At 44.6% G+C, this 24437-nt stretch overlaps 1 protein-coding gene and 1 non-coding gene across 2 annotated transcripts in view; one reads left to right on the plus strand and one right to left on the minus strand.

Annotated features, from left to right (window-relative positions):
* Positions 1 to 24437, plus strand: part of LOC139297107 (SH3 and multiple ankyrin repeat domains protein 2-like) — a 110009-nt gene that overhangs the window by 47482 nt on the left and 38090 nt on the right. Inside the window, exons 10-14 of the mRNA XM_070919718.1 lie at positions 908 to 1343; positions 9596 to 9735; positions 11172 to 11285; positions 17209 to 17290; positions 23262 to 23344. Of these exons, the coding sequence (XP_070775819.1) occupies positions 908 to 1343; positions 9596 to 9735; positions 11172 to 11285; positions 17209 to 17290; positions 23262 to 23344 (855 nt within the window). The remainder of the gene's footprint in view (positions 1 to 907; positions 1344 to 9595; positions 9736 to 11171; positions 11286 to 17208; positions 17291 to 23261; positions 23345 to 24437) is intronic.
* On the minus strand, positions 14316 to 14389 carry trnan-guu (transfer RNA asparagine (anticodon GUU)). The gene has a single exon. It is a non-coding gene; the product is annotated as a tRNA-Asn (tRNA).

A 24437-nucleotide genomic window follows, 5' to 3' on the forward strand; every position in this document is an offset into this window, starting at 1 on the left:
AAAAGCATTTCAGCACTCGAGCCAGCTCGTGTTATAACCACGTATTAGAGTTCTCACAGGCAGTACTATACTACAATTACAGGGCTAATGCTGTAAAGACCAGATTTACTGGTTTTGAATCCTGTGCACACAGCTGCTCCTGTGTTGCACCTTTACACCAGTCACATTGACAAATGGTGTTCTGTAGTTGTTACTAACAAATCATCGTATGACTTTGACCCAAGGTCGGGGTGACGTTTTCTTCAGGAGAGTTCAGGGTTAGTGGTCTCCACCATCATTCAAGAGCAGCTCCGTGCAGCTCCGTGCAGCTCTGTGCAGCTCCGTGCAGCTCTGTGCAGGTCTGTGCAGGTCTGTGCAGCTCCGTGCAGCTCCGTGCAGCTCTGTGCAGCTCCGTGCAGCTCCGTGCAGCTCCGTGCAGCCCCGTGCAGTGGTGTCTGCAGGGATGTAGAGGAGGTGTTCTCATGTAAAGTCTCCACTAACATAGGCTGCTTTGTAGTGCTGGTACCAGATTGTGTCTAATTTGATAGAATATGAATAACTGTAGAAAGACGGGATGATTTCTTAGGCAATAATGTTGTTTCTTTCTGATCAGCAATATTTACAATTTAAAGTATGACGTGTCTGATAAGGCCAAACTGTCGAAGGGACTTTTTGTTCGGTTGGAATTAAATGGTAAAATACATTTTTCTGGAATAAAAAACAAAATTCACTTGATACTTTGCTCAGTCAGCTGTGTGTGTGTGTGTGTGTGTGTGTGTGTGTGTGTGTGTGTGTGTGTGTGTGTGTGTGTCCTCAGGTCAAACATTACGTCCTGTCGATCAGCATTTAGAAATACACAGAAACGAAATGCTACAATTTAAAAAGATGAACAAAAATGTGATTCCTTCTCTCCCTCGTTCCTCTGCAGTGCCTTTCCGCGAGGCTCCAGCCTACTCCAAACGCCGCCGGGGTCCGTCTTCTGGCAACGGCAGCGGAAACGACCAGTCCCCCTCCTCGTTATCAGCGCCACGGGTCCTCCTGCGCTCCAACAGCGACAACAACCTAACAGTCAGTCAGTACCAGCAGCAGCACGGTTCTCCTGGCAACTGGGCCCCCCATCTGCAGCAGCACCAACACGCCCAGCCCCACCTGCACAGGGCCCCCCAGCAGGGTCACTCGCAGCCTGGCTCCTCAGCATTGCATCGCAGCCTATCACCCCAGCTGCTCCAGCAGATGCCCAGCGGCAGCCCCAATGGCAACGTGGTGGTCCGGACCATGGGGAGGGGGGCAAGGAGCCGGTCGCCCTCCCTCAGCCGGCTGGGGGAGGAGGCCCGACGGGCTCTACCTTCACAGCGCCAGCCCAGGTGAGCCTCTACAACGCACTGGAGGGTGGAGAGCTGTTTGTGTGAGTGAGTGAATCAGAAGGAAGGAGTGACAGTTTGAGATCCGCACTCTGTTTATTCTCTTTTTTCTTTTAACACGATCCAGGCTCACTAACCTGGAGGTCACAGGCGAACACATGACTCACAAATATTTTACCGTCAATATTTTGCTGTCGTGTTCCAGCACAGCTGCGATCTGGTCAGCGCCGGCTTTTAGCAGTTACCTTTAAGATGTCACCACCGTCACACAGAAATTCTGGTCTGGAGAAAATCGAGAGAAAAATCATTTTACACCACAGAGAAGATTTCCTCCAGACCTCTGGATGGAGATGAAGCGTAAAGCATCAGTTCACCCAAATTACAAAAAACATTTCTGCCTTACCTCTTGCAGTTTTGGTTTTGTTTGTCCAGGTTTTGAGAACATGTATATATATACACACAGATTTAACACCAACACCAACAGGTGGTGCAGTCTTCAGTGTCTCAGAGGAGCTGCGTGAAGTCTGATAAATGTCCTCCAGTGATGTCACCTGAGTCAGCCGACGAGTTTGAAACAGAAAACAGTCTGTTGGTGTGGCGTTAGAAAGACCTCTGTAGCTGCTGCTCATCTGTCATCAACTCGCCAACTGTCGGCGCTCATGTTGCATTGTGGGTAATGCAACACCAAGGAAGAAGAATGTTCGGAACATGAAAGACAATTCTGCTGCAACGATTTTGATCCTTTTAAACTGTCCATCTTGAGTCGGGCAGTGTTAAAGGAGTGCAGTGCTGACTCGCTACAGTACTCACAAAGTACAAACAAAGTAGAACTAAGTACAAAATCCAACAGCAACAAAGAGCAAAGTCCCCGTTAGTCTGCTCTTGTTTCCGTGTAGTTTTTCAATGCTGTGACGGCCACAAACTGAAGTCCAGTCGCTTCTATTTGATTTGGTTTCTCGGCAGAAATGACAGACACAGATGTCTCAGACCCTGGACAAATAAAACCGAAAACTATCTGCATGACGAGGAAAATGTTTGTTTGTGTGTTTGTTTTTTGTAATTTGGGGGAACTTAGCCTTTAAGGCATTCTCGATGGGAGTTGTGTCTCCTCAGAGCTCTGGCAGCGTACAGTAAGTCTTCATGTACTGTATATGCAGTATACATCCCATCCCACCATCCCCCATGCAATACGATGTATGACGGGTTCCTCTGGGAAACGTGCCATCAAAAAGACTGGCTTCCTACAGTAGCCACGGCAACTGTTGCTATGGTTGCCTACAGACACTTTGAAAATGTGTGTGAATTTGTATGTATGCAGTATGTGCGCTCCATATACCTGCTTTAAGAATGCTCATTCTAACTTAAGGTCTGTGTGTGTGTGTGTGTGTGTGTGTGTGTCTGTGTGTGTGTGTGTGTGTGTGTGTGTGTGTCTGTGTGTGTGTGTGTGTGTGTGTGTGTCCACCTCCACCTGACTAAGCTCATTCAGAAATGCCACCATGTAAATCTGTCTGTGTGTGCGAGAGCATGTGATCGGTAGAGGATTAAAGTGTGACGGGCGTTTATCTCGGAGCGATGTAACTGTCAATCCCGATTAAGACACATGCTCTCTGGCCTTTTCCTCTACCTCCTCCTCCTCCTCCTCCTCCTCCTCCTCCTCCTCCTCTTCCCTGGCAGATGGACACATTTGGAAGCACTCTGCTGCACCAACACTACCCACACTCTGTAGCTCTGCCTCTGTCCAATGTCGAGGAGAGGAGAGGAAAGGGGAGATGCACTGTACATTATAGCAAAGATGTGAAGATGAAGCGGTAGAATTAAGACAGGATGAAGAGCAGAGAAAGGAGGAGGAGGCCGCTGAAGAAGAGAGAATAAAAGCGCAGAATGAGGGGTTTAGAGCGAGGGTGGAGGGGACAAGTGACGAAGGAGATGAAAGAAGGGCCAGAGGAACGGGGGAGGACAGTTGCCTTTGCTTCAGCAGTAACATGAACATCACTATCATGTCTTTTGACACACTTCACTAAAACACTTGCGGGGCTCGTCGAGAGGGAGCGAGCTGAACTGACAGCGGTTTAGTGCAGAATCTTGAGGAACTTCGCTGTCGTCGCATCTGCTTTGCTGGTGTTTCATGGATTTACAATAATGTGAGACTGCAGCCTCCAGCGTTGTGTCTTTCATCTGACAACCACTAGTGTGACCTTCGCTTCATCTCCAAGTCCTTACAGGCACCTGCAGCCATTTAGGTGGTGATCAGTTTGTCAATGTGATGCATTGACTGACAATCTGTATTTTTATTCTGAGGCAAATTACAATCAAATCACTCAGATTTCTTCATTAATTAACATTTTTTCTGCTTCTCTCATCACGCTGTTCTACATCATCGTAAATTGAATATCTTTGGGATTTGGACCGTTAAGGCCGATGAAAGAGGTCGACGCAACATAACTATACTCAATATTACAACTAAACAAGGTGTTAGCTGAACAAACTGACCTGCCACTATGACACACAAGGGGTAAACACGATGGACCAACTACAACTAAATACAAAACCAAACGAACTAAACCCAAATCCCCCCATGACATGGCAGCACATGGTTCGGCCCGATCAGCCCTCAGCTACCCCTTTTGCTCCACCAGGAAGGGAGCTCCCCAACAACGACTGAATAAGGTACCTGCTGCGAGAGGGCAGGAGGATCCTTCTTAGCCAATAGAAAATGAGAACTAATGGGTAATAATTGCAAAATGCAAAATTACTAATGATGTAGGTCTGTGACCTAATCTTCAGGGCTGGTCATCGGGGACATTCGTAGTCCTGGATCTGCACAGCTCCTATAGAGACCAGGAAATGAGTGACCTTTGAGTTCCTCAGGGGCCCATTTATATGATCAACGTTGATATTCAGTATATAACAACAGTTTTGAAACTCAAATCTTGTGTTGTGTGTGTGTCACCGCCTGATGTTTCTTCTTCCTCTGAGCCTTGAAGCATGAACACACACACTGTAGTTTGTTTTGACTCAGTCGCACACACACCGTCCTGCTGCCCCAAACACTCACAAGAGCACCAAATGTGGATTCATCCATCGCTGAAAGTAGTCCCCAACAAATGCACTCTTTCCTGATGTTTGAGTAACGTTTGATAAAAACTACAACGACCAACTGTTTTAGGAAATTACTGAGCTTTTTTAAAAAAAAAAATGAAATTATATATTTGTGATCTTCAGTAGGAATAAATGGGCTTGTGGCTGAGAGCCACAGTAGGGAAAGTATTGATAGATGGACTAACACATTGTCGGTTTTGGCCTTTTCACAGGATTTACAGACACTAAGAAAAGTCAAGTGTTGGGTCGGAGGTGTGTATAGTAGATACTGCATGATGACATAATGCCTTTATAGAGGACATTCAGCTTAGGACTCTCACTGAGAACATTTATGTGCCCTCAACTCCATGGATGTGTAATTGCCCTCATTTTTAAGACGGATTAATAATCAAATGTTAATTGTATTGTTGGAATGATTTAAATATCATTTATATTTAATAAATGCAGCTCACGACAGATGTCAGTGGAAATGACCTTGCTATAAGCCAGCGAAGATGGCAGGATTGTGTTGTTGCTGACGGTCCGTGTCCAATAAGTGTGAACTTTAGCTGTCAGTGCTCTTCTAGGCGTCCCCCCCCCCCCCCCCCCCCCCCAGATGCCCTTTAAAGCCCATAATTCCAGCGCTTTCTCTCTTTGCTTCTGCGTTCGCTTGCTCTTCCTCGTTTCTCTCCTTCCCGTAATCCCATCCCCCCCTCGTCCAACCTCCACCCACACACACATGACAACGTTTCCGTGGCACCCCCTTGCTCCCACTTGACATGTCATTTGTTAGAATGCAACACACATGCACATGTGAGCCCACACTCGCTCACGCACACACACACACACATACTTATACGCACAAACAAGCACACGGTGACAGCTGTCAGTCAGCCCCGGGGTGTCATGGCAACAGCTTCCCAGCTAAATGTGGTGAGAAGTGAGATGTGTCCAGCGTCAGGACGGATAGATCTGCAGACCATCGCCGCTGAAAACACTGTTGTTTTGAGTTTGAACAGAATGAGACCGTCATCACAATGTTCACTGATGAACCTCGAGGTTAGAGGAGTGTGTATGACTCACAAATATTTTACTGCTAATATTTTACTGTTGAGTTCCAGCACAGCTGTGATCTGGTCAGGGGCCATTACATAGAAAAGTACCGTCACCATCATTTCTACTCTTGTGTGTCCAGACCTCCATATCACTTCGCTGTCCTGTAGGTCTGCAGATGATGAACAAAATAAGATTACACCACAGAGAAGATTTCCTCTGTGAGTTTGACGTGATTATAGAATTCCCTTGATTCATTTGATTCTGTCATAAAGCAATATACACACACATCGAAACACAGATAACCAACACAAACTAAAGTATGGAACGTGGACAAAATAATATGAAATGAAGAAGAAGAAGAAGCACGACACAAGATAAAAGCATTAACGTTAACTTGCTATGGAAAAGAAAGGCATTTTATTCAAACCGCTCTCTGATTTAATGTGTATAACATGTACATATCAGCAAAGTCAGTGAACATCAAGCAGAGATGATAAACGAGGGATACATTTATTTGCAATCAGTGGCAGACTGGGAAAGAAATATGGTGACTAGCTGGTGAACATATGAGATCAGGAGTCAGTTCAGTTCAAACGAGAGTGAATATTTTTTATTTTTATTGTTTTTCCTGAGCCAGATATCAGACACAGATTGCATGTTAATAGCAGGTGTAAATGGGGTCCTCGTTTCTCTCTCTTCTGTGTGCATGTGTGACGTGATCACAGTGGCCGTGAGCAAACTGCACAATGTAAAAAAAAATGTAAATGTTGATTGTGCTGTATTTGCGTCTGCACTGTAATGTTGCTGCTCTCTCTCTCCCTCTCTCCCTCTCTCCCTCGCTCTCCTTGTCTCGGGTGATCATCCAATAATAGCACAAATTATGCACAGCTGGTATTAATCAACACTGTCTAATTAGCACCTCAAAGCCACCTGGGTAATTGCCCCCCAAAAAAAGAAAAAAAAAAAAAACGCATGAGGGAAAACATGGCTGACAGTTTCTCCATCTCAGCCGGTACCTGCTGATCTCGTAGGCCGGATTCAGTTTCATCTGAATCTGAAGTGGCTTCGTGGGAAATGTTTCTCCCACATCATTATACCAACAAGAACAGATTCAGCACGGTCCCACAGCAGCGATGGATGATGACTTGTTTCTCTGTATGAAAACAACCTTTTATGAGATGTGTAAAAAGTTGCGGCCGGGGTGCGAGAGTACCTACTTTATTTAAAATTTTCACAATAAAAGCACATCTTCCAACACAGAAGGGACACCACTCAATAAAGTAACAGCTGTGAGAGATGACTGCATGCGCATGTGTCGTAAAGTATGATGTCTCACCCCCTTTTGTAGAGCTCAGTGCCCTCAAAGTATCACTACAGGATAGCAAGATGCAAGATTTGTTGTTAAAAGGTCATTCCAGTGTGCTGAGTTCACCTTAGTGTGTGTTGCAAACAGTTGTATAATGTCCTCTGTGGCTCTGGCGGTGCTTTTGTCAAGTCTGAGAAAATGACCCTGATGATGTCACAGTGATGTCATCGGGGTAATGTCTCCTCGGGCTCGGAGACTACGTCTTCTTAACGGACAGCCTCGGTAAAGAACTTGCAGCATGACGTCTGAAAGATGTTTTCATTATTTTTGACATGTGCGAGGAACTGAAAGTCAGGACATCTCTGCCACAACGATCGTGACCATTCTCTTGTTAATCTGTCTCTTTTGACTTTGTGCAATAACTACTTTAATATAATAGTGCAGTTAAAAACAAGAAAAGTAATGAGTTTCAGTCGTCAGCTGTTTTTGATTTCAACTCTGTCTCAAAAGTCTGTGAAGCGCAGTAGCCGGAGTAGCAGATGCTAGAGGGTTATGTAATGCCCACATCTGCATACATAGCTTTGGTTTATGAGGTTATATTGTTCATTTCTTCTTTAAAGTAGATGTCTTAATGAGACCCACGTGTCTTAGCCCACCTCAAAACGTACTTTTGCCGTGCTTTAATAGATTGTCCCCTCTATTGCATCGACAAAATGTCATTACTAGAAGTGGAAAACGTCTCATAATGTTTGTGCTCTAAAGTGTAATTAGATTACTAGTAATTAATAGTGTTTATCAGCAGTTTGATCAGGCTGATATCTCTCTAAACAAGGTTGGGGTTAAATGTAGAAACTGTCATTGGAAGTTGGGGGTTTTTCCGTGATGTTGTGCAGTTGTTGAACAGAACTTGTACCTGTTTTCATGTTTTTTTCAGCATCAAGAAAGACTCAACTTTAAACGACGGTTTAAATGAATGAACGAAGGGTTTGAACGAGGCCAGCCCTTACTGTGATGCATTTGCAGAGTAAAAAGGTTGAACAGAACCAGTTGAGACTTAGTACAATCTTGTGTAACACAAGATGTCAGCCATCAAGCAGAAGTGTCACCAGAGCTTTTTAAACAGCTGTGTTTGAATACTACAGCATGATGCCTCTCAGTGGTGCGCAGAGTATTTCTAGCTGCTCAGAGTGCACAGTTGCAGTTTTGTCCGTGGCTTTCCCTTGGAAAATGTGCGAGCAGTCTCACTAGGTATTGAATGGGGTTAGCTCTCCAAAGGCCTGTGAAGGTTTGAGGAGGAGCGCAGTCTACAGGACAAGGTGACCCACTTACTTGAAAAAAACATTTCCTTCCTCTCTCTCAATTCCTTGCTCCTGCACTCCATTTCCTTCTTTCTCTTTAATCTCCTAGTTTTTAAACCTACGCTGTGGTTTTATCTCTGACTCTTCTGGACCCTTTCTGTCTCTGTGCATCACTCAGATTGTGTGCATGTGCAGAGGTTATATTATCTGTTCATTTAAGCTTATATTAAAGACACCTTGAATGCTGTCCTTGTGGCTTGGCTTCATATAAAAAGTAATTTATATATTTACGTTTATGTTCAATAACATTTCAACAGCTTGCAGGTTTTTAATCAAATCAATTTCTAAACAAGTGATTTACTGCTGATTTAAAAAGGAATCTAATCTGATAAATACACCTTCAAGGATGTATTCTCTGTGAAATCATGTACTTACATTTTTGGTTGTAAGAGCTGCATAATTCTGGTCCTTGGTGACATTTGTTTTCTCAATCTATCATTCCATCTGTTGTGGTAAGTGTTGTTATGAAAGTTGACCACTAAGTGGTGCTACATTATCATGTCGGGTACATCAACCTGCACCGCTGTCGTCCTCTCGCCTCCATAGATGCATGAGGGAGTGTTGGAGATCACTGTTGTTTTGATGCAGCTTTTTATAACCACGTTTTACGTACAGACAAATAAATACAGCCTCCGTCACTCTGTTCACATGTAACAAGCAGGAATAAATGTCTCTGGAAGACCTGGCTGGTCTTACACCACACTGATCCTCTCGTGGAGTACTTCTTGCTGTCGTAATTTGGCAGTTTGATATTTTCCCTCTCTGAGTCCTAAATCCCGGCTAGCTCCCTGTGTGGTCTTTAGAGTGTCTTGTCCACTACCCAGAAGCCACTGCAGCTCATATTCTGCCCCACTTACTACTGCGAGACACGTGCCTGCTGGCCTCGGAATATCTCCTGTGCATAATTGGCTTGTGTGTGTGTGTGTGTGTGTGTGTGTGTGTGCAGGCGATAGACAAAAGGACAAATAGCCTGTTTTTAATGCTAATTTGGGGAAGCTCATGATGTTCCTTTCTTATATTTTTTTTACAACCTTTTGAGCAGGTAGTTTGAAATGTTGTTGACTTTTCAACCTTTAAGGATCCTCTCAGATTTCTCCTTAAGTAGCTTTAAAGTTTTATAAAACACCTTTTTCCCACATATTCTTTGCGGAAATATTGTGGCAATATTTCAGGTAATTATTAAGATGGCGTTTTGAATTGATTTCAAATGGAGATTTCTGAATGACGTCAGTTAATATACAAAGTTTTGCATAAAATATTTTCATTGCCATTTTAAATCATTTTGCCGTGTTCACGACTAATGCAGCTGGTGTGACAGCACTTCAAACTCTGACTTTCCCGCAGGACTATTGAATGAAGTGTTATTGTATTATTGTACCCACTAAATGTAAATGAGATTTTCAAATTGTGCTCTAACCTCCAGTCCTGACCGGTGGTGTTTCTTCCCTCTCTGTCAGTCCCAGCAGTCACGGCGAGGCAGTAGGCACCAGGAGGAAGCTGTACAGTGCGGTTCCTGGGAGACATTTTGTGGTGGTTCGCCCTTACACCGCCCAGGCCGAGGGAGAGATCAACCTCTACAAGAGCGACAGGGTCAAAGGTGAGACTGAGGATGACCTTCGTTTCCCAGCCTTGACCTCCAGTAAAGACAGTGTTGTTCACGTGTCAGTAAGTCACCATGTAACACAAGTGTGAAGTAGCATAAAAGTGAAATACTCAAGTAAAGTAAATGTATTAGTTACATTCCACCACTGACCCAAAGTAGAGAGAGAGAAAAGAAGAATTTCTCCTCCTTGGAGGATGAATGATGAATACTAAAATCAAAAAAAGCAAATAAAAGGCACTGATTCATTGCTGCCTTCATTTCATAATTGTGTCTGAAAATGAGACAACTGGAAATCAAACAGCAAATTACCATATCTGATGAAAATGACTCCCTAGGCTCTACAGGGTCTAAATACAGATGCCGAGGAATAACATCCTCCTCATCTGCAGACATTAAGGGAGTCTGATACACTGCAGGTCTGTGGCGTTGATGAATGGGCACAAAATGCTTTATTTACTGAGAAATCGAGGAGGACGTGCTTCATGCCAGAAACATCTATGTTAAGCTGCTGTTAATGTGTAAATGTAATATTATGACCTTCTCTTTACCAACACTTTATTTTTAATGCTCAACAGGAACAATTTGGTCTAAGATAATTACTGATCCATATTTATCTTTATAGAGGTGAATTATTTTTAATCTTGCTGTCACATACAGTACAGCTTCTGCACAGCAAAACAAGTAGCTGCTAGCTAACGTATGTAGGTGATGATAAACCATAAATATTTCAATCAGTGTAAACATCATATTCAGCTGCTTCAATGAGGAGCTGAAACAAGAAGATACAGAATAAATACGATCTTGTCACATGGTTTGGAATAATATGATTTCACTACCTTAAGGGGGGGAAAAGGTGAAAACTGGATGTTAAGGAGTTAACAAAATTGGAATGAAACAAACTGTGACCTCCCTTTCTTAATTATCCCTTCTCAGGCATAAAATCTGCAAAAACATTTTAAAATACCTTTTCTTGGGTTTTAGTGGAAAATGCAAATATAATCTCTGTTAAGTGTCGACCAAAGACACATTTTACAAACATCTCAGTTTGCCACAAACCAGAATCGTCTTCACACAAACTTCTCAAGGAGAAAATGTTTGAAGACTGTGAGCTTGTTGTCAGTGCAGACCAGGCTCCATGATGAATAATGTCACGTTTGTAACGTCCTTTATAACATCCTTTATCCTGCTCTGTTTATTGTCGGCCTCAGTTTTGAGGTTATTTGAGACGTGTAAGCAGAAACCTTTGCTTTAATGTTTTATTACTTTCTATTTAAATGTGGTGTTTAGATTACGCGCTTTAATCTCTGGGAACGCACTCTTGTCTTTGGTCATTTTGTGCTCTGAAACCGATGTCATTATTCACTGTCTTCATACCACTTACCCAACTCCCCCCCCACCCCTCCTCTTCACTCTCCTTCCCCTTGGTCCAGTTCTGAGCATCGGAGAGGGGGGTTTCTGGGAGGGCAGCGCCCACGGCCAGGTGGGCTGGTTTCCAGCCGACTGTGTGGAGGAGATCCCGGCCAAGGCCACCGAGGAGAGGAGCTGTAAGTCTAATCACTCGGGGTTGCATGGCGGTTGGAGGTGGGACATTGACTTATGTAGGACACGTTCTGTTTGCCATCACCCAGTTTTGTGGAGAGAGAGGGGACACAAAGAACAGAAGCTAAGGCTAAATGCTGAAGGTTCCCGAGGCAGCATGATGCCACGTGGCTTCTCTTTCTTTTCAGTGCATGAGCTGCATGCGTCTCTGCTGCTCTGTCTGCTCGTCTCCCGGTCTCTCTTTCCGTCTCCCCAGGCTGTGGTGCACAAAGCTACATCGCTCTGCTAACTCAGCTGTGCTCTGATGTCCTCTGGGTGCAAGCTAAAGAACATATCACGCCATGCTCTGTCCCCCATTAACATCACATTTGTCCTCGTGCTTGGTGTCTCTCTGGTCGTTGCCGTCGTCTTGTGGTGAGAGCTGTCAGTTTGTCCATGAGAGGAAGCAGGTTTTAAAAAAGTCCACAATCTTTTTCATCCTCTGGTATTCTATTCTCTGACAGTGTTTAATTATTGACATTATCACAAAGCACAGTGTTACTGGAGTCAACCCCTCACACCCACCCGCTCTCTTAGTCCTCCCTGCTCTCAGGAGTATGTCAGCAATGATAGAGGCAGATGGGGAGCAACTTGTTCTTCTCTCTCTCGCTGTTTGCCTTCTTCTGGGTGGCTTATTTTAAAGCCCAACCCAAGGCCATTGGCAGAGGGAGCTCTCTCACACTGTGCCACAGCCAAATTGCCCCCAGGTCTGCCTGCAAAGAAAGCCTGTCAGAAAATGGGAGCACAGTATGGTGGCTCGCAAAGACCCATTCAAAGGCAGCCTCGGCCAAGGCCACAGGCTATGCATGTGTGTGTGCTGCAATTAGACGGGCAGTGAATGGCCTGCATGAAGCCTAACAATGGTGGCTGATTGGGGAAATATCAGCCAACTGAGAAACACCCCCTTTTTGCCAAAATGATTTGACAGGTAGATGTAGTTAGTTAGAGTGGAACACACGTGTCCTCCAGCTGTCTACACATCAAGTCTTCGTCTTTGAAGGGATAGTTTCACATTTTGTGAAATATCCTTATTTGCTTTGTTACTGAGACTTAGATGAGAAGATGTCAGGAGGCGATTAGCTTAGCATACTCTGAAGTTCAAAAGCATTCGTAGAAGAACCTCTGAAGTCAATGAAAAGCCAGTATTTAGTTTCTTGAATTAATACACAAACGCCATTTTGTTCTTTTTAAGGGGAGTTATGTGCTGTAACTTTTCCATGGTGAAGAACAGCCAGGAGCAGTGACTTCTCAGAGTCTTGTCCTTACCATGAGGTTGCCAGGCAACCAACAGAGATGCTACACAGAGGTGCTGGATGAGCAGATATAGTGTTGTTCATCAAGAAATAGTTCCAGCACATAGCTCACTCTAAAACCACAAATTGTCATTTATGCATTACTGTTCTGTGTATGGATAAAAACAAGCGAGATCTCCAGTGCTAAGCTAAGCTAATCTCCCCTTATATATGTCATGGTGGACTTATACTGCATATTAACAGTTGGTACCTGTGCAGAACTGGATGATCTTCTGACAGAAATATTATGAGTGCAATTAAAAGACACAGAAAACGACTTTACAGTCTAAAATATTTGACATTTTTATGCAAGGTTAAAATTATCGTAACAATCGTTATCTTCTCCCTCTCTCATATGTGAATTGTGCAACCCTATCAGGGTTTTTGCGCCTTACCTTTTCATCCCATCAATACACACACACACACACACACACTCGCTGATTTAACTTAAACACCTTTAGCTTCTAATCCCTCTAATTCAAATCGATGTGATGCAGTAGGATTAAGCCCTGCTTAGACATGCTTTGTTAGGGTTCAGGTTTGGACCCCTGAGAGCACTTGAGGAGATATGTAGGGGAAACACACGAGGAAACTCATGGCCTACACACACACACACACACACACACACACACACACACAGAGCTTGTGGTTAAGCAGGTATAGTGGTGTCGGGGGGGCACCAGCCTCCCAGACCAGAAAGCAAGCGCTGCAGATTTAGGTGAATTATTTTCTGTGTAACTGAGCTGAGAATGACGCCTCAACCTCACTGAGCTCACAAAAAAGCCTGACAACAACAGCAGCAACCATTTGAGCATATTTATACACTTATATATTACTTATTAATACTTATAATAATATAAAGATCAATCAAATGTCCTCACTATTTCAAAAGATGGAGGCTGGAAATGATGTGGACATTTTCTGTAGAAGAACAAAAACAGCCCCGACTCAACCACTTGTCAACATGAAGGTGTAAATGTTTCGATGCCTTCTCCACACTGCCAGGAATAACTTTCATGGGGTAGAATATGCTCATTAAACACCCACCAAGTGTGAGTTTGTAATTATAGAATGTAAACTTCTCCAGGTTTCTAGAACCAACAAATTCACAAAGATAAAATAAATAAAATGCAAGTGCAGACAACATGACCTCTGCGTCCTCGACGGTAGCTACACGCACTGCACATTATCTGTGCGCAGCAGCTCTGTGTTATTTTTGTATCATTACAAATAACACTGACTAATTAACCTGATTTTAGAGATAATTTCGCATTCAAGCACCGCACTTTGGTGCCTGTTAAAATAGGTTCAGCTGATCCTGTACCAGTTTTGGATTAATGACCCAAACAAGTCACACGTCACCGTAAAGTACGGGAGTGACATTGTGATATCATCATTTGCCGACACGTTGTGTTTTTGTTAGATCAGGTGAACAGTTTCAGTTGGTGAGAAGCTGCAGGTTACCTCACGGTGACAGAAGACAGAAGAGATCACAGTAACTCATCTCCCTGAAGCGGCTGACTATTCGTTACACAGCATCGTACAGAACAAGCACAGAGATCAAGTTCCCTATTTGACTGTTTACTCACGATGTTTTACTGTAGAGAGGTGCTTTTATGAATTTACACTTATGTTCAGTGTGACGGAGGATGATTGTATCCGTAGTATCCTCTGTAATAAGGGAAATTTGCAATAACAACCGATCGTCCCTGGGTGGGCTCGAACCACCATCCTCTCGGTTAACAGCCGAGCGCGCTGGCCGATTGCGCCACAGAGACACGTAGACTTTTACCATCACACAATAACAGCAGCCGCATCTGATAAATGTCATCACTATTGTAGGTGAGCAGTGTTTTGGGGATGCACGATGTGTGTTCGAGGATCAGTTTGTTGTATCACACCGTGCACGCTGTATTTACTCACCATCAGAAGGCATCAGGTGGCCTCGGGGCTGGTAATTATTTTAGTAATTGGATACTGCAGCCGATCTGATGAAACTATAAAAGATGATATAGAGCCAACAGCGACATTTCTAATGTGCTTAGATAACATGACTGTTTGAAAAGTCTGTTTCTCACAACCACACTTACAAATGCTGTAATGGGTTTAATTCATCTTTCATTTAAAAACATTCAAACAAGTTATTACAATCCATCCTCAGGGTGTGAACCACACTTAATGGAAATCCATCCAATAGGTTTTGAGAGGCCGACATTGCCGTCCCCCGAGCCACTAGCAAGTCTAAAAATAAATAAATAGAATAATGTGAAGTAAAATTTACTGAAAACACAGATAAGAAAGCTCCCAGTACAACAGCGAATCACATAATCCATCATGATTGCAGTGAGAGGTGATAGAGCTGTGAAACACGTCATGCTGGAGGTAATGATGTTGTTTCAGAGGAGGCCGGACGCGTAACGCGTCAGTTCCTCCAGCTCATTCTCACATTTCTCCCCCTCCCACCGTGAGGTGAGATACGAGTGAAGGAAGCGAGGAGGGAAAAATAAAGACCTGGAAGGCACCCAGGGAGGCCCAGATGCCAACAGAATCCACTGCTGCTCGCACACACACACACACACACACACACACACACACACACACACACGGTTATACACATGCTTGCAGTATAAACAGCTGACAGAACAAAGACACAAATACAGATGCAGTGTAATGTGCATGTTTTCACACAGAAATTAATACTTTGTGTTCACATTCAGTTATGCATATGCACACACACAAACACACACACACTCACACACACACACACACACACACACACCATGCATGCACCATCTCCATTGATCTGTGACCATAGAAACCAGCTGGTCGCAGTCAGACAGCAGTTGCTATGGAGTGTGACTATGTTGTGGATATACTATTCTCCCTCTCCCTCTCTCTCTCTCCCTCTCTCTTTCCATTCCTGTCTTCTTACACATATTAACTCTGCCCCCCCCCCCCCCCACCCCTCCTTCTTTTCTGTAAAAAAGCAAAACAAAGCCGTAACCCATTTTTCATCTTATCTCTATCGGTCAATCATGTTCTTCCAGCATCATCCCTCCCTCCTCCAATCTGACACTGTGGACGTAGAATCAGGGGGGAGAAAAAAAATGTTCCTGCAAAGATGACAAGATCTAAGCCGGATCAGAGGAGATGGCGTTTCTGTGAAAGTGTGACAGCTGGTGTGAGAGAGTATGTGAAGGAATGAAAGAGAGGGAGAGAGAGATGCTGAATAGGACAAGTGGATGCGACAGGAGGAAGCTTCACTCTGGAGGTCATGTGTGTGTTTCAAATGTAAAACCAGATCTTTTTTGACACTTTGCTTTCTTTTAGTCTGTGAAAGTATATAGTTTAATGTTGCTGCGCACACAGAAGATGTTTTGAGTCGCCAACATTTGATCAAGTGTTGGTGTGTCCTGGAATTCAAGGTGTTGTAACCTTCTGCAGTTGTAGGTTAAATGGTCAGGTCTCTTATTTCTCCATTTGTTAGCCAATATTGCGAGCTAGACCTTTGATTTAATACTTTTCTCTATTTATATTGATTCACGTTAACTAGGGGCCTCTAAGTGACGCAGTGTTTGCAGATGTTTATCACTGATCGTCCATCTCAAATTATCTGCAAATATTTACATTATTTACTGTAAATTTCAAATATACATAAACCAATATCACTGGCATTATGAGAGTTGTTGAAATAGTTGCACCAAAGAACTGCCAGTCTAGAATAAGAATGTGTGTCTGCTGACCGTCATTGCCTGTGACTTTCAAGGGGTTGCCAGCTGCACTCATGAATATTTTAATATTAACACAGTTTAAATGATGTGTAATGTGAAAGGTGTTGCTCATAGTGACAAATCCACAGAGAATTATCACCCAACTCTGCAGCTGCCCTCAGCTCTCCAGGGTGTTTTAGCATATTTCAGCGCATTGTTGTTGTTTTTTTTGGGTAATAACTCTGCTGGTATCAATAGCAGCAGGTGGCTGTATTCAGCCAAACAGCTCTGATAAACACACTGTAGGCTACCTGCCCGCCACCACACGGCAGAAAGACAAATCAGCGGCTAGCTGGTGTCGAAAGGGAGCTGAAAGGACAGTGAATAATTACATTTGACTACAAATAGGCAATTGTTTGCAAACATGTTCGACTTAACAACCTTTTAATGTGATGATATGTCAAATTCTGTTCTTTGTGGCCAAAGAATTCAGTTAATGTTCAGGAATAAACAGCATTACTGCATAATAATACAGCTGATTGTCATTATTAAAGTGCAAACTTAATCATGAAAGCTACAGCTGTTCGTCCAAGGGACAGGTTTGATTTTGCTGGACACTTAGAGTGGGACACTGAGACAGTCCTCAGGTCAAAGGACAGCAAAGGACAGTGTGTAACTTCTCCCAAAGTGACTAAGGTTCAAATGTTGTTGTTCCTGGCCTGGCTGCTCAGACAGAAGCGTCTCATGTGCAGTAACAGCATTTGTCAAGGGGTTACAGTTTTACTGTCCAATACTTGTCCACAGACCTGCCGTCCTCCTAACAGCAGTGATTGATTTGTATACAAATGGGACGTGAATATTGATCTCATTCTGCTGTGTTTTGGCAGATTCCCGAGCGGACCGTGCTGACAGACGGAAGCTCTTCAGACACTACACTGTGGGCTCCTACGACAGCTTTGATGCCTCCAGGTGAGACCTCACACACACACACACACGTATATATTCTGTATATACTTTTTCTTTTAGTGTCAGATTTACAATCTCTTGGGTGCAATGAAACTATAAAATCTACATACTAATCTGTATGTACTAAATATAAATTTGTCTCTATATGGAGCTGTTTGTTTTATAATCCTCAGTCAGCGTTTGATGGAACCTTTTCCTCTGTTCTTGACGAACGAAAGGGAAAAGCTAAAGTAGGAAAAGAGGATTTAAGATGCAATCCCATGAAAAGTCCTGTCTAATGGCACCTGACGTTGAATCCCAAGGTTTTCACCGTCTTCTGCTCCACTCTTCTCTTCTGTCACATCCACTTCAACACAAGCTTCATTAGCAATGAAGATAGATGTGTACTCCTCAGTTTGTGTGTGTGTGTGTGTGTGTGTGTGTGTGTGTGTGTGTGTGTGTGTGAGAGAGAGCTGAGATACATACAGTAGCTCTTGGAGTATATTCTCCATTGTGAACAAAGAACTCACAGGTGAGCTGATGTCCATGATGATGAACATGAATGAGCTCTGGTTTAGATCACACCAGGCCAGGTGTCATCAGGCATGCAGTGGTTTGCACTGCAGAACACGTGCAGTGGTTTTAACCCATATGTGAAAACACCAGCAGTGCATGCAGAGGTCCCGAGGGAGACACGGAGCTGCAGAACGACATGGCAGAGTTGCACAAACTTTAATAAGAGATGAGTAGTGTGAGTACTGAGGAGTCAATTCTCATTTATCTGCAAATTTAGAGTCATCAATGAAGGCTGTAAGTAATATTTCGTCATCAATATTGATCCATCTTTTTTTTTGGATTATCAATTTATTTGGTCTCCAAATCAAAAAAGTCGTGAAAAACAAGTTAATGCCTTCACTTTGCTTGTTTCATTCGACCAACAGTTCAAAGCCCAAAGAGATTCAATTTAGAGTTACATAAAACAGAGAAAAGCAGGGAAACCAACTTTAAAAGAGATTTTGCACTCTACTCCTGTAAGACTGTCAGATTCAAGTCGGACGGTTGTTTGTTTTTAAGTATTGAAATCAATGCAGGAGAACCAGAGATAGCGTATTTTTTATTCCACACATCCTTCTTCCTTTGTTGGTCAGTTTGGTCTGTGAGATTCAGGTGTGTTATGCTAGCAGTGTCACTTCATCAATTTATCAGACTTCACTCCCTCTGGAGACACAAAAGTCTTTATACAACTTTTTTCACACATGCAGAAGAACTCGTCGTTTATCAAAATGGTTGTAAAATTTGCTCCAAATCGAGCAGCTGCAACATGCAGATGCAGAACAGTTTGTGCTTCATGAGTATGTTTACCTTTGGTACTGTAAGTACATTATACTGAGAATACTTTGACAGTCCTGTACATGATTAAATCATTTCTTTCAGATCAAAAGTAGGAAACATGCTCAGATATCTAATTCTACCAAACTGGATGGGAAAGATTTACAATAACTAGTGGACACACTGGCCTTTTTGTCAGTTTTAAATGACTACACTGCTCTCCGTACACTGCAAGACAAAATGTCAGGCCCGTGTAGTAATATATAAAATGTGGACATGTGCGTGGTAATAAGGACGGTGTGACATTTCCGTCATTACTCTGCTGAACGTCCTCTGGCAGGACTCTGAACATGCTGGAAGGTGTTTTTTTCCACTAAGCGTCCAATATGGGTCAAGGTGAACCATGTCTACCATCTCTCACCCAGTGCAGCGACGAGGGCTCGTTGGCCGACTGTGAATTGTGGCAAAGACCCATGTGACTTCAAAGATCCATGGGAAATCTCAGCTGGATATTAAACTTGAACCTGAATATAGACTGAGCAGTTTTGTGCTCCCTAATGGAACAAACTGAATATGCATATGTATTTTTCTCTGCATGAGATATTAAAATGTGACTGTTGCTGTATTTTGTTTTTGGTAAGCTGACTTTTCCAAGGCACTCCCATCAAGTCCTTCCTTTGCTCTTTAAAGATTCATAATTGTTGTTTAACTGGCAGAGGGTGCTGTTAAATGTTGCATGAGGCAGGAACTTTCCTGGTCTGTGTGTTTATGGGCAGGAAGAAGGTGCCAAACAGCTCACAAATTAAAAGGAAGTTAATTACAGTTGATATATCTGGAACACAACCCTTCCACAGAGCCAGGTTGCCACTGGCCACACACGGGATGTGACAAAAAGGCCACTAAACGTTTGGCCACCAAGCCTTTGTTTGACTGGATGATAAAGCGTCATGACCAGTTGCATCATTTGAGAAAGGTTGACACAGATGCATTATATATTCTGATACTGTGTCTGTGTATTTCATTGTCATGTTAATAGGTAGTTGTAGAGACCAGGACCGAAGACATTATTTGAGAAATATTGAGCCTTCCCCACAGTGCGAGCTGATTAAATTATTTATTTATTTATTTATTGTTGGCTCAAAAAGAAGTATAATCTAACCAGACGTTCTGGAATCGGGACACGACCTCAGCGTCTTCAATGGTAGCTGTTGCCTGAGAGGTGTTTACTGGAAGTGAAGCTGATCAGACGTGACGTGTAGTCATAAAAGCGGTTTCACTCCACCTCGTGTCTGTTTGACGGGACAGATTTGCTTCAGTTTGAATCAATGCAGCCTTCTACACCGTAGAAGTAGTAACAGCTAGCGCTCCAACAGTCCATCGGAGTAGAAGAAGAAAGCATTTCTCATTGCGTGATGCTTCATTGTGACGACTAACGTGAGGAATGTACTGTAAGTTATGGCTGGGGTTGTAGTGGTCACACCTGTGTGCGCTGATGTCGTAGATATACAGGATTTACAAGGATATGCTGTCTATAAGGCTTTAATAGAACACATGTCCTAATAGCTCTTAAAGGCACCCTGATATGTCCCTGGCTCCTCCCGGCCAGACTACCGTTGTAAAAATTGCCTTTATTAATGTAATTTGCTCTGTGGATCCAGAGAGGATTATTTCCAACGTGGTCCCAAGAAGACAAACACATGAAAACATCTTGTCATAAAAAGAAAAAAAGATCTCAGTTTTCGTGTGAAGACGTTTTCTAGTTGTAAAAAGAAACAGAGCAGATTCTTTTCATGGTGTCAGAAATATGTTGCTGTAAAAATGTTCCCATGTGTTTGCTGCTGACTCTTCAACGCTGCATGTCCTGATGATGGTGTGAGACTAAAAGCTCGACTTGACAATTAAGTTTTGCACCGAGATGTGCAGGAGCTCTCTTCTTTTTCCATTACTCTTCAAATCTGACTTGTGGACAGACGATCCCTCCTTGCTGACTGAGGCTTCAGCGGGGTGAGATGGAGAGGGAGGAAAGCCAGATGTGGATTTTTGTACATGATGCATCAGCTCTCTGCTGTCTGAGATAAAATGCTGATGATGCTGGTGCCCGAGGAGTCGTTGTAGAGTCACACGGCACAAATGAATGCATGCGGAGGACTGAGAGTGCTCTGCCGCATTCAGAGCCGGCCACTGATAGGTCAGAAGCCCTCGTCCACAATGACTGATAGTTTACTGTGCGTTATCTTCTCCACCTGCCATCAGTCATGCAGTCTAAGAGCGTGATGACTGTCTAACCAGCCCTGAGCCAGACCTCCAAACTCCAATAAAAAGTTTTGCGTGGACAGCAGGAGATGAATGTCTGACAAACAAACAAACGGCCGTTGCATTGCATGCAGATCCTCTCCTCTAGACTATAAATACACTGCGACCTCCCACGGTGGAGCCCAGATTGAGGCAGCGTGCTCCCAGGGGTAAGCTTGCACTTCATCCCATACAGCCTGTCAAACAGCATGTCCCACATCCTGCATGCTCCACTATGTTTTGATAAAGCAGCCCCCCCCCGCCTTGTTGAACAAGATGACACCTCTGATAAACTGTCAGGCCCTTTTCTGCTGCAGTGTGTTGACCCACTGAAGCTGCCACCATGTCAGATTTGGGTGATCAAGGTGTGATTACAAGTGGCCGCCCAGAGGCTGTGTGCATGTGTGTGCATGTGTGTGCATGTGTGTGCATGTGTGTGTGCGTGTAAGGGAATGCTGGGAGATAACCTTCAGTGTGTCAGCAGTGCGGGCCTTCTTCCTCTCTAGACAGATTGTGTTGCTAAGGGAACTGTTGCTAGGATGGCAGTCGCACCTCTCTCTCCTTCTTTATTCTCCCCTCTCTCTGTCTTTTTCTCTCTCTCATCCCACGTGTCTATTCAGTGTAATCCTTGCACTTCATATAAGCTGAATGATGCACCCTTACAGCAAACACCTCAGGCTGGAGGAGCAAACTTGGCCTTTGAGTTGCACCCCTCCCCAGCCGGCTCCCTGCTCAGCTCTGCTTCACCACATCAGGCCCGGCCGTGATTACTGCGGGAAATGAGAGCTGGAACGTACCGTCTTATGCATATTCCAGAAAATGAAGACCAGCGGGGTGAAAGCTGGTTAACGTGTGCTGAGTTAAGGGTGAGATGTCAGGTTAGACAGCTTACTGCTGAGTTAAACGTCAAGAGGTGCATCACATTTGCCTCCTCTTGTAGTGGAGAAGCTGCATCACCATATGAAGGATTCCTCATATACATAACTGCGACGACAACAACAACAACAGTGTAGGTTAGGATAAGTGAGCGCAGCTGCTGTTTCTGTCGGGTGACATAATGTCATATGCAATTTGTAATAAATGCATTTGAAGCTCCAGTTGCAGGCTGACTGCAGAGCTGTCACTTCTGTTGTTTAATGAGGAAAGAGACATGGAGGGTTTCAGTATTTATGTCCAGACATTTGTTCTATAGGTGGAGCTGCCCGGGACCCAGGGTCTCCCAAGGAGCCCCTACTCACTGTGAGTCAGCTGGTTTTTGGTCATTTGATTACCAAAATGTTGGGCCCTGGCCATGGAAATCTACTGCCAGTGAACCTAAAAGTTGCAGGTTGTTCCTGTAGACTGTTGCCTGCAACACGTGCACACGCTGTTCTTTATACTTTTACCTTCTATAGTATCAAGTGTCAAAAAGTACGTTGCAACACACTCAGGCGACCGTTTTTACAATGAACGACAGTCATTGAATCTGGCAGGTGACAGCCGCAGCCTTCAAACGTCTGATCGATCAATCAATCAATCGATCGATCAATCGATCAATTAACTGATCAGTAAGTTAGGCAGAGATCGGACCCTACGACACGCCGCCGTCACCCTGCTGGTCACACACTCCCCCCCCCCCCCCCCCATTCTCTCTCTCTGCCATCACACACACACACACACACACACACACACCCTCCCTACCAGCCAGTCGGTTCTGTAGTGATTGCACATTGCAGAGCACCGCACACCTAGACATCCATCCACACGGAGACTCTGCTGCTCCCTCCCTCTCGCTCTCTCTCCCTCCACCCCCCCACCCCCCACCCCCCAGCCCGGCGAGCTTCAGCCTTCCTCCCCGCCTCATCATGAGCCATAAGCCGCTATCACCACCAGCCTGATGTCGCTTCTCCTCGACGGCGCAGCACTCCCACACCGCCGGCCGGAGCCTCCGCAGCAGCAGCAGCGGCGGGGGTAACCGCGCTGCCAACCCCGCGTCTCCGCACAGGAGAGGCGGCTGACAGGCTGCAGCTGCGGCGGCGGCGGCGGCAAGGGAGTAGCAGAGAGGGGAGGGAGGCGCGTCTCTTTCGTCGTCGTCTCCCTTTTGTTTTGGTTTTTTTTTTGGGTCGTCTCTTTTCTGGAGATGCTGTCACCGGGCTGCCGGGGCCGCTGTCATACCGTTTGATAGAGATAGAGGCCGGCGAGAGGAGGAGGAGGAGGAGGAGGAGGGGGCGGCGGCGGTGGTGGTGGTGGGGTGGGGTCGGGGTTGCCCTGCCCTGCCCTGGCCGGACTAACTCTCCTCCAGCAGCATGAACCTCCACTCGGGCAGGGCGTCCGTGGCCATGCTGCGGATGATGGGCTGTGCTAACGGGCGCTCTGCTCGGCATCTCCTCCACAGTGACTGCGTGGTGGACGAGAAGACGGTGGTGCTCCAGAAAAAGGAGAATGAGGGATTTGGCTTCGTCCTGCGAGGAGCAAAAGGTAGGAACATTTTCTGACTTTTCTGCTTTCAGTGGACTGTTTGTCTCTTTCTGCCAGAATGACCGTCAGTCTGTTTCGACACAAACCTGGTCTCAGATTGCCAAATGTGCAGTCGTGCAATTTTATGTGGGGTTTGTGCAGTTTGACTCATCTTGGATCAGTCTGGGGGGCTTATGTGTGAGAGAATGCATGGAGTGATGCCGTCGCCCCCCCCCCAACAAGACCATGCACAAACCTGCAGATAAGTTCTGCTATTAAAAATACATTTGAAAGCAACTTTATTGTGACCTCCACTGAAGCCCAGAGTGTGTACATAAGGCAACACACACACACACACACACACACACGCACACACACACACACACACACAGCAGTGTCAGATATATTGTGATGGCATGTGTTGATGTCGTCAGGGATGCAGTTGATGACAAAGCCACCCAAACTTAAAGCCCACATTTTTATATTCATGTGTTTGTCCCCCACCTTCCAGGGCTGATGTAAACATCTGGAATATGACATCACTAGTTAATCGAGGAAAGGCGTGAAGAAATCCTTTTTTAAAAAAATAGAAATAAAAAAAATCTGCCTTTGGTCCATGTTGGTGTCACCACATCAACAGTTGTTGAGATATGAGTGGCCTATCGAGGCAGTTTGATATTTCACCGGGCCATGATGATTGGCTCTAAAAATAGCCAGTTCGAGCTGCTGCGTCGGTTTCTATGACGATTCTCGCCATGTCATAATCCACGTTGCATTCCACAACTGTGCGGTGCCGTTCAATTGGTCCACGCCACGGTTACTGTTGGGAGGTAAATTTAGTACATTCATGTTTCCGATTTTTAAGACACATATGGAGAGAGAGAGAGAGAAAGAGGGGGAGGCAGAGACGGAGACAGGGACTGACATGGAGGGAGAGGAAAGAGGGATTCGGCTTGAAAAACAAGAGGAATGTTCTAGTCATTCTGACACACTCTGCTATCACCCCGGGGAACTGACCCAGCCGAGCTTATCCTGCACGGGGGTGAACGCACACACGAGCACGCAAACATGCACTGATGCTCGAGCTGTCACATAAGCTCACATCCTCTTTTGC

The sequence above is a fragment of the Enoplosus armatus genome, chromosome 1 (genome assembly GCF_043641665.1).
Source record: "Enoplosus armatus isolate fEnoArm2 chromosome 1, fEnoArm2.hap1, whole genome shotgun sequence".
NCBI classification, from domain to species: Eukaryota; Metazoa; Chordata; class Actinopteri; order Centrarchiformes; family Enoplosidae; genus Enoplosus; species Enoplosus armatus.